At 41.0% G+C, this 11,092-nt stretch overlaps 1 protein-coding gene across 10 annotated transcripts in view; it reads left to right on the forward strand.

Annotated features, from left to right (window-relative positions):
* ezh1 (enhancer of zeste 1 polycomb repressive complex 2 subunit) overlaps positions 1–9,693 on the forward strand; it is a 32,512-nt gene extending 22,819 nt beyond the window's left edge. For 9 of the 10 annotated variants that reach the window (XM_047162087.2, XM_047162082.2, XM_047162076.2 and 6 more), the window contains 9 exons: positions 243–334; positions 637–665; positions 805–930; positions 3,227–3,405; positions 4,199–4,294; positions 5,097–5,178; positions 5,294–5,374; positions 5,482–5,566; positions 7,925–9,693. In XM_047162087.2, the coding sequence (XP_047018043.1) occupies positions 243–334; positions 637–665; positions 805–930; positions 3,227–3,405; positions 4,199–4,294; positions 5,097–5,178; positions 5,294–5,374; positions 5,482–5,566; positions 7,925–7,985 (831 nt within the window). In that variant the 3' untranslated portion in view covers positions 7,986–9,693. Of the gene's footprint in view, positions 1–242; positions 335–636; positions 666–804; positions 931–3,226; positions 3,406–4,198; positions 4,295–5,096; positions 5,179–5,293; positions 5,375–5,481; positions 5,567–7,902 lie in introns of all 10 variants that reach the window. The other variant, XM_047162092.2, reaches the window with a different exon arrangement.
* Positions 9,694–11,092: the final 1,399 nt, after the last annotated feature.

The raw sequence follows: 11,092 nt of genomic DNA on the forward strand, positions 1-11,092 counted from the left end.
GAAGCCAGTGGAGGGAGATGAAGACGGGTGCGAGACGGGTTCTTTCGGGCCGGTTGAAGACGAGGCTCTGGAAAGGCTCTGGATGCTCACTGAAGATGAATCAATACATGAATTCGCTTTTGTTTTGGGGAATTTTCTCAAACATTAGCTAGCTTTTCTTGGGAACTTTCATCATTCCTGTTCGTGTTTGTGCTTGCATGTGCGTGTGCGCGCGCGTGTGTGTGTGTGTGTGTGTGTCTCAGGTGTACGAGTTTGCCGTGAAAGAGGTACTGATCCATCGAGTTCCTCTGGAAGATGGAGGCATCTCCCCACAAAAGAAGAAAAGAAAACACCGGTAGAACACAAAACCGTCCCCGTTTATTAGTTTGAACAAATCTTATTGTATTTATCGGACTTTTCTCGTCGGGATATCGTGAGTTTAAACCCTAGAGAAATTCAATCGTGCGATCTCTTAAACGTTGTGCGTCTCATCGCTTTTAATGAGCGCAAGTCCAAGCGCACGGTAAAGAGCGGATAAACGCATCTTTAGAGTCCGTGTAGTACAATTCATAGTTGTTTAAACTATTTTATATTTTTTTAAAAAATAGTCCTGCGAGGCACCAGAACAGATCATGATCACGTCTCTGTGTTATTCAGGTTATGGGCCAAGATCCAGTTGAAAAAAGGTGAGCTCATAAACATTAAGGAATTATGGGAAAATATCTGACTGGCCTTCCCATGTGAATGTTCTAGATGGCGTTTCATGCCGATTCTCTTCACACGGTCGTTGTTTTGTTCAGCGTTTGTTTGTTTGTTTGTTTTTAGATAATTCGTCCAATCAGGTGTACAACTACCAGCCGTGTGATCACCCCGAGCATCCGTGCGACAGCTCGTGTCCGTGTGTGATGACCCAGAACTTCTGCGAGAAATTCTGCCAGTGTGATCCGGAGTGTGAGTGGACGTGCACACACACACACACACACACACACGGAAACTTTTGTATCAGAGAGCCTTTTATTCCTTCTCTTTCTGTGGAATGAGGAAACTCTCCTGAGGACAGGTGAGACGGGAACAGGTGTCCGTGATGCGCTCATTTAGCTCCCTTTTCCGTCCTCTTATTTTTTTTCCTCTCTTGAAATTCCTCCGTCGAGCTTTTCATGTCACAAAGATTTTTTTTTCCCCCTTCGTCTACATCATTTGCTACTACTTTATTTAGACGTCTAGGTTTAATGTAAAGTTTGTCCACACGCTCTTACGTCTGGGATTGTTTTGATGGTCAATACGTGTGGTATTGTTCCGCACCTGCGGAGACAAATTTCCACTTTCAGGACAAATAAATGATCTATCCATCGATCTGTGATGGAAAAAGCCATGTTGTCAAATCAGTGACATATAAGGCATTATTCCTTTTGGGAGTTTGTGTACCGGATAACGTTATCTCCACGAATCCACTCTTTACACAAACAGGACGGTCAGTCCGTTCACACGGACGACGATGATCCGATACGAACCCGATTAAGACGACACTCTGATTCAGAGACTAGCATGTAAACAGAGATTATCGATAATCCGATTAAAGTCGTACTCGAAGTAAACACGAACGGAATTAAGACGTGTGGAGGATTCCTGTTTTAGTCGCGTTATCGGCGTGCGTTACAGACACGTACACACCTTAATCACGCTATTAACGTCGTGTGAGAGTTTTCACCGCGTTGTGCGACAGGACACGTACACACGGCAGCGCTCGACCGTTTGACGGCGAACAAGAGAGCACGGCTGCGTCCCAAACCGCGTACTTACATACTATAGGCCTGTAGTAGGAGAAATACATGTATCTCGGCTACTCTACGTTAGGTAAGTACGCGGTTTGGGACGCAGCCCACGGCTTCAAGCAGTCGTGTATTTGCACGTACAGCACGATAAATAATTAACCGCACTCGAAGCGTTCGTAAAATTGAAAATAAAAAAACTGTATACGGTCCCATAACGAAGACCAACTGTATGTCGATACGTGAAATTCTGGAGTGAACGTCGGACGGCGTGGCGTGGGGACGTAATCACGTGTGCCGTTAATCGATCTATGTTCTATAACACGTAAAACGTGAACATGAAAGGAGTATTCTAAAAGCCACTCATGTAAACACCTTAATCAGAATATTATACTGTCTTATTCAGAGTAAGGTCAATAATTAGATTACTGCTGTCCATGTAAACGTAGTCAGTAGTGACAGGTTGGCCAAATGGACAGCGCTCTAAATGCTGCGCTGGATGAGTTCTTCACCAGCAGAGGGCAGACGTGCACAGACGAGTGGCTCTCAGTGCAACCGCACTGTAAGAAGAGGCGTTAACAACCGAGTGATAGGACACTCACTGAAACAATCCGCTAGTTTCTAACTCAGCAACATTTCGAAAATAAAATAAATAAAATAAATAAATAAAATCAATGCTTGGTTAGATGTTATTAGTCAAATCAAATCTTGTGCGTCAGTGTTTTTTTTTTTTTAACTCTCAGTTTTATCTCAGCGCCGATTGCATCGCTCCTTACTCAGGCCCCGCCTCCCAAAGTGTAAACGAGAGAACTGTGAAGTTCCTCAAACGAGAACCACGTCTCTGACTGTTCCACATAACCCCGATGTTCAATATTATGTTCAGTTCAGGGTTGCCAGGTTCGCGACCACTCTTTGCTCACTGGAACATTTATATATTTATTTGTTTACTTTTGTACCTGAGGAGTTGATATCGGACGTTTTGCATCTTTTCAATGAATCACGTCAACGCTCGCGGGTCGAACGGTAAGCCGAAGGCTCTTCCGATGCAAAACAGTGTGTGCGTGGTTTATTAGGTATTTGTATGGGTTATACAGATCATACGGTTGGGATTAAAGTGCATCCGTGAGAATAAGGTAGCGTAACATTTTTCTGATGAAATACGTTCATACGAAATGAAAATAGGCTTCTTTTACGGTACGAAAGTGTGCGTCGTGCATCAGTGAATATACTTTAGTACACTTTACTTATGGGAATGAGTGTAGTAAAATGAGACGATTATAAAAACCAAGGATTGTGTGATTTTACTTAGTGACGTTTTTGGGATGGTTTCAATGGCCATCGGGCTGCTCGTGATATTTCCGCACGAATGCGGAAATACCGCACCGAATGTCCCGCCTCGGCTCATCGAAATCATCAGATCATTAGCGTCTCGGTCATCAGGTTTACGCCATTCGATTCCGTTTCATTCCCCCGTGCAGGTCAGAACCGTTTCCCAGGCTGCCGCTGTAAGACGCAGTGTAACACTAAGCAGTGTCCGTGTTACCTGGCCGTGCGCGAGTGCGACCCCGATCTCTGCTTGACCTGTGGAGCATCGGACCACTGGGACAGCAAACAGGTTTCCTGCAAGAACTGCAGCATCCAGAGAGGACTCAAAAAGGTACCGGTTTCGTTCAGAATAAAAACAAACAAACAAATGGAGTCGATCAGTAAAAGATCAGAAAACACTCTCTGCGAATACGTGTCACGTGCCGTTAGAGAATACAGGACACGAGTACATAAGCGTAGCGTGTTGTTTATTGAGGCAGATCATCAATAGTCGTTAATATTTGGAGCAGGGACAAAACCAGGATAATCCATACATCAGTACACACACAATAAAGGTAAGGTCGCAAACCAACTAGAACCGAGGACACGGGACACTGAGGCTCAGAAACGCACGCCGAACGAGACCGCACCAAGAGATAAAGGAACAGAAGGGGTATAAATAGACCAAAACTAATGGAAGGCTGAACACAGAACAGGTGATAACATTAGGTAATAGACCAATGATGGGGCGGAGACGAGCGCGAAACACGGGCACGTGGAAACGGACTCGAAACCAAAAAGCGAAAGCATCACTCGGCATCAGATCATATCCAGTTCTTCAAGGGTTCTATTTTATTTATTTATTTATTTATTTCCCCTCATAGATCGTATCACGTCTCACTTGGGCCCCACTTCCCAAAGTTTAAGGTGTACAAGAACGCTGGAAGTAACGCACAATAAAGTGTAAAGCGACGGGTCAAACCCTGATCTGCGTTACCGTTAAGCTCGTCCCTGGAATTCAGTGTTAAATCAATATCCGATCGCCTCTTAGCACGGCAGTCCTTTTCAGGTTTCATCCCGGTGTTTTAAAACCTTCCGTGTCGTTCGGTGAGCTCGCTTAAAGCCATGACCTCTGACCTTTCCAGCACCTGCTCCTGGCTCCATCGGACGTGGCAGGTTGGGGAACTTTCATCAAGGAGCCGGTTCAGAAAAACGAGTTCATCTCGGAGTACTGTGGAGAGGCAAGTGCAGTGCAGATATCCCACACACACACACACACACACACACACACACACACACCTACACTTTTACGTGTCTTCTTACAGAAATCTTCAGCAGTCGCACGTTTGACTTTGTTAGATACGTTATTGTCTGTTCATTATTACACTTAATGTAAATTTGCTTCCGTTGTTTACTCTTTTTTTTACAGTCGTGTTTTTGTTTTTTTTTTAAACTCGAAATGTTTCCTTTCATTAGTTGTTTTTTTTGCTTTGAAGAATTTCTTTACAGCGCCGCATAGTAAAGCGCTCAGGTTCATCCTGGGGAGGATTTCATATCGAATCAAAGTTATTTATAGGGCGTGTTGAGCCGTATTGCTGTTTTCAAACCCTAATAAAGAGTTCTACAATGATTTTGTTGAATAAAAGGAAACGAGGCCATGTGCTGCTGTTATTGTACGCCTCAATACTGTTCTTTTACTACACGACCCTTTAACAGTATTTCATTCGGGTCATTTTTGGTTATGGTTTTCAGCCCAGTATGGGGTTCCTGAACTGGCCAGGAATTTTCATTTCAATCCCTTAACTATTGATTATATAAACCCGAGTTCAGTAAACCTTCTTGTTGTGGGTGAGATTTATTTAAAAGGGTCGTTTTCCATGCTTGATTTTAGAAAATGATCACCGTACACTAAGATACGCTATAGCAGGTAATGATTTCAGACGAAATAAGAGCAGGAAACGGTTTCTGCGGAGCAGTTTTACACTCCGTGCTGTGATTCCCAATCGATTTTATTTATTTATTTCTTCTCTCCCGTATGTTCAGCTTATTTCCCAGGATGAAGCAGACAGAAGAGGCAGAATCTACGACAAGTACATGTCCAGCTTCCTGTTCAACCTGAACAATGGTACATATTCTGCTGTTCCTGCCATGTTTTCTATCCCTCCTTGCTTTATCTGACACATCTCCGCCTCCACATGGAGAGATCTCACACTTCACGCGTCTGTGTTTGACCTCGACAGACTTCGTGGTGGACGCGACACGGAAAGGGAACAAGATTCGCTTCGCCAACCACTCGGTCAATCCCAACTGCTACGCAAAAGGCAAGTCTGGCTTCTCAGTTTAGGGATGAAGTGGAGATGTATTATTATTTTCTTTCATTTAAAAAGGCATCGTTTTGATAAGATCTGATTGGTGGTCTTCATTGCAGTCGTCATGGTGAATGGGGACCACCGCATCGGGATCTTTGCCAAACGGGCCATACAGCAGGGAGAGGAGCTGTTTTTCGACTACAGGTATTCTGTAATGTTCACTAGGGCTTCAGGAAAACGACTCGATTTCACGCTCTTCTTCCACGTGTGCTTTTTGTATTCATTTTGTATTCACTGTACTTCCTGAAGTGTTCGGTTCTAAATTTCGAAGCACAGCCACTCCGGTGCATCCAGCTAAGAGAAGAGGTTGTTGTATCCGGCGCAGCAGATTGGAGCCGGAGCCGAACGCTGTAAACGGATCGTTGTTGATATTTGCATTTCAGAAATGCTGTCCAATTAAACTAAACCACACCATTGCACACATGTGTGGTGGCTTGGGGAAACCATTGACATGGAAGGATTTTTGACATTTCATAATATATATTGTTACGAAAACTACAGGTTTTCCAGAATTAGCTGTTTCTTTATGGAATATATCTATCCAAAGTACATTGGATACTTTGACACCTGTTATAGGCAGGAAAACAGATCATTTTGGGCCGAAGCCCAGTTTCAGAATTCAGCCAGAGATTTCCGGTGGGTTTTCCCAGACCACAACACATAAATCTGTGTAAATGTATCGTATACATGCATTTGAATATTTTATATATCATTTGAAAAAAAAAAAAAAAATTGTATCCAATCTGCAGTTCAGTATAAATTACTGCTGCTTGAGAAATGAAAAGAGAAGTGACATTGCTTTGTGAAGGAATGTGGCATAAATTAGGTGGAGTTTAAGGCTGCTTTTACAGGGACATTTTGGTTCCTGTGAAAAATTCATGGACGTGTTGCTGGTTTGTTACAGCCCATGGTGTTAGGCAGAGGTTGAGGTTTTCTTCGTACTTGACCGGGTGTGTATAAGTGAACACTACTGGTAGTTCTTGTTGTTCTCAGTACAGAATTGAAAATAGAACGTTTTGGTAAAACATGCATGGAAATCAAGATTTGTTTATGTTTTTTTAAAGTTTGTAATTCATTGATTTTAAGTAAGTGCTATATCCTGGTTGCAGTGGATCTGTTGTCTGTCCTTGGAACACGGAGCTCGAGGCCTCTGTAGATGGGACCCAAGTTCATTGCAGACAAAATCTATTGACAGAAAATTCCCCAATCAAAACCTTGCAAACAGACATTAAATAAAATTCCCCAAAGCCTTGCAAACAAACGGAGAGAATTCCCAAACAAAACCTCGCGAATGTTAGAATAAATTCCCCAAACAAAACCATGTGAACGTTAGAGAAAATTCCCTAACAAAACTTTACGCATGTTAGAATAAATTCCCCAAACAAAACCTTGCGAACATTAGAGAAAATTCCCAAACAAAACCTCATGAACGTTAGAGAAAATTCCCTAACAAAACCTTGCGAATGTTAGAATAAATTCCCCAAACAAAACCTCACAGACGTTAGAGAAAATTCCCTAACAAAACCTCGCGAATGTTAGAATAAATTCCCCAAACAAAACCTCGCGAATGTTAGAATAAATTCCCCAAACAAAACCTCGCGAACGTTAGAAAATTCCCCAAAAAAAACCTCACGCATGTTAGAATAAATTCCCCAAACAAAACCTTGCGAATGTTAGAATAAATTCCCCAAACAAAACCTTGCGAATGTTAGAATAAATTCCCCAAACAAAACCTCGCGAACGTTAGAGAATTTTCCTCAAACAAAACTTACCAACGTTAGAGAAAATTCCTCAAACAAAACCTCGAACATTACAGAAAATTCCCAAACAAAACCTCACTGAGGTTGGAGAATGTATTTTCATTTATTTTTAATTTTCCATTTTAATAGCTAAATTCACATGGACAGTCTGATAATTATCCATGTATGATAATCATGTTTTACTTCATTAGTAGTACATTTCTCTATCATAGCTTGCTGTATTCCGGTCATCAAGCTACTATTATAAATCTGTTCAAAGAAAAAAAAAAAAAATAGATGTCTTCTTGTTCAACACACACCAAAGGAGTAGCAGGTCAAGGTTCACTGTGAGCTCTGTAAAGTTTTGAAAAGTTATCAGTAAGCTCTGGATGTGAGCAACCATCCTCCATCGTAGTCAGGATCAGCAGAAATGACTGAAGCCCTGCCTCAGACCGTCTCCTGTTGGCTGACAGTTACATCGGAGTATGTTCCTTCAAAGGTTTAACTTCCATCTAGTAGTGCTATATGTTGGTGCCATGGTTCTGGTCAACATGTTCTTGTTGGATTCAAAGGTAAGGTCGTGTTTTTTGACAAATACCAAAATGTCCATGGAAGCAGCCTCAGTTTGAGCAGAACCACTTTCTTTTACTGAGGGACGTCCGACTTGCTTTTGTATTTATTTGTACTTTTTAAAGCTTGTACTGGATTGAAACCCTGAATCTCATTGATATTCACTTATAGTACATCCCTGGATCCCTCGTAGGTACAGTCAAGCCGACGCTCTCAAATACGTGGGCATTGAGAGGGAGATTGACGTGGTCTGACTTTCCAACCTTCCGCCTTTCCTGCCCACAATGCACCTCTCCTCACTCAAGACCACGTTTCTATAACGTGGTTGCCTGGATACATCTTCGGGTTACAAGAAGGGATTCTGTGATGTCATAGCATTACGATAACGGTATGATATCAAAGAATCGCTCATCACAAAAAATATCCAAAATGAAAAACAAAAAAAGGGGTCACATAACCCCATGTTTTCAATTCCAGACGGATTTCATTCAGAATTAGAATGCTTTTGTTGGTGTGTAAAATCAAATAAATAAATAAAAGGACGCCAGTATTCTTAATAGAAGTCACTCTTAGAATCAGCAATTTCCAAGAATATTAGAAGGAAATCTTAAAAAATATTTGAATACAAAAAAAAGAGAATAAGCTAACTGTGTTAGCTTATTCAACTAATAGCTAATACAGTAATTAGCGGTGTATTAGCATTCCCAGCGTAACCTGACAAAGTACAGGAATTCAAAACAAATCCAATCTCCAGCTATAAAAGTTACAGATAGCTAAATATACTAACTTAGCGGTATCTGTTATGCTAGCAGCATGTAGGCTAGTACAGGAAATAACAGCGTATGCTATTGTACTAATGTGAACGGCTGACGTTCTACTTAAGGACTAGCTAGTCATAAATGGTACAGTAGCACTTGCGACAGAGCTAGCGTACGGATGATTCGGCAAGTAACGCGGGGATATTTGTACTTCATGTCCACTTAGCTATGCTATAGCGCTAACTGAAAAGTTTTTAAATAAAAATCACCTCAGACAGCGGTGTCCTTTCCATCACTCACGTGTTTTTTTTTTGTTTTTTTTTGTTCCCTGACAAGAAAGCATCAAAAGCTGCTAGTTTGGCTAATCTGGAGCAGAGAGCGTTCTTCTCTTCAGTTAACCTGTGGTAAACTCTGTACACAAGCTTCTGAATAGCAGTTTTAGCATCCTAATATAGTCTACATTATGTATAGTTGCAAACTAGGAGACATATTTATGGTTGCCGTTTTAGTTTTGTTCAGTTTATTCATACGGAAATGAATGAACTTCACATCTGCAATAACGTTATCTTTAGCTAAAATGCAGTGTACTGTAACGTCAGCCTGTTACTCTAATGCGCAGCGCTTTGTCGTTGGCTACTTTTGACATTCAAGCTTTATTTGTTTGAAAATGTTTCTATAACGCTGCCATCTCATATCAGCTACGCTAATCTGTATCTCACCGGGATCCCCGGCTATTCCAGCGCTAAGCATCTCGCCTATGGCTAACTATGTAGCACAAACATATACTTATTTGTAGGATGTAAACTAGCAACAATGGCAGGTATCTGCAGGGTTGCCAGGTCTCAGCAGAAGTTCTAGCCCAACTACATCGTTGAAGAAAAAAAAAGAAAGTAAAATAAATACATTTTAAAATAAAAACACAATATGACCTGCCCAAGGAATTGAGGAATTGAAATCCGGAAACATTTCTGATGGACAGTATCTGCAACACATCTTTTAATTCACCTGTAACACACATTATCCTCTCTATAATCCCCCTTACTGTTCCAGTACATCATAGATACACTGTCTGCTCTTACACTTTTACACCCTTTGTTTGCAATTGCTTATGTCGGAAATTAGATTTCATTCGAATTATTTGCTTTAAATCAAGAAGAAATAAATAAATAAATAAATCCTGAACATGTAGTAAAAAAAAAATAAATAAATAAAAATGGTGTGACCTTGGCAACCCTGGGAATCCGTTATGTTTTAGACTTTATGACACATCTGGTGTTCTGTAACAAGAAGCAAAAAAAAAAAAAAACCAAGGAACCATACAAGCCGACAAGGTGAATGTGCTCGTCGGGCTAATGACGACGAAGGAAAGAAGTGTGCGAGATTCGTTCGTAGGGTCTTTTTATTTTATTTTTTCTCAAAGAGCGAGTAGGTCCTGTAAGTATTCCTTTCATGTGTATTAAACGACGAGCTAGACCAAACTAAATCCACCTAACCGACTGACTATTTAGTGCGTTTTCCCACGCAGGACATCCGAGAACGCCGCGAATACGCTAACCACGTTATCATTTCTGTAATATTAAAGAAAGCATGCTAAGAAGAAGAAAAAAAAAAGAACACAAATCATAATGCATTGCCGCATCTGTTAATGACCGAATACTTAGTTTAATCCTATTAACCACACGTAATCTTCAGCGCGTGATATCTGTGCATCATACCGCTTGATACGATATTTCACTTCTATTATGTTTTTTTTTTTTTTTTTTTTTTTTTTTAGCAAATTTACCTCGTCAAATCTTCCGCCAAAGGAACGTCACGTACCCCTCTACGAGGCGTTTCTTACACGCATCTTTAAAAAGGTACCGATTTATATACGCGACGCTCACATCACGATCGTAAGGAACCCGATCGCAGCGATCTGGACGTAATCTCATACACCTGGCTACGGTTGTGTTTAGCATCGTTCGCGTGCTAAAGCTGACAAAATCATTGATTCTTCGTTCATCAAAATCATATTTATATATAGGTATATGGGTCAAAGACAAGACTTTAGGAAAGGGGGGTTTTTTCGGGGGGTTGCCTCAAGGCTTTTCATTTTACAGAAATGTATTAATATGCATAAATATCAAATAGCATTCCACTGAATTTAGCTTTCAAACATGTTTAGTTACAGTTCATATTGAGAAAGAAGTAACGTTCTGAAGGGAACAATTCGGAGTAAATATTCGCATTACTGTTCTAATACCAAGAACAGAATGTATTTCATGCTCCGTATATTGGTATCTGTATTTGGGTTTAAATCTGGGTTTTAAATGGGTGTGGCTTAAACTTTTTTTTTTTTTTTATGAATTTTTTTGTTGTTCTTGTTTTTGAGAAGAGCATGACAGCATGGTGTGTGAATTCAGACATTTGACAGTTCCTCAACCTCAGCTACATCACTCCAGGTCATAATTGGGACTTAAACGGACATGTGCGCCTGCGCCTCATGAAAATAAAAACCCCCTACACGCGTGACTTTTGCACGCTGTTACATCCCGTTCCGACGGGATCCATCCACGTATGGATGCCATTTCTGGAAAAAAAACGAAAACAAACAGCGCTTTCTG

Source organism: Ictalurus punctatus, chromosome 2, assembly GCF_001660625.3.
Source record: "Ictalurus punctatus breed USDA103 chromosome 2, Coco_2.0, whole genome shotgun sequence".
In the NCBI taxonomy this organism is placed as follows: Eukaryota; Metazoa; Chordata; class Actinopteri; order Siluriformes; family Ictaluridae; genus Ictalurus; species Ictalurus punctatus.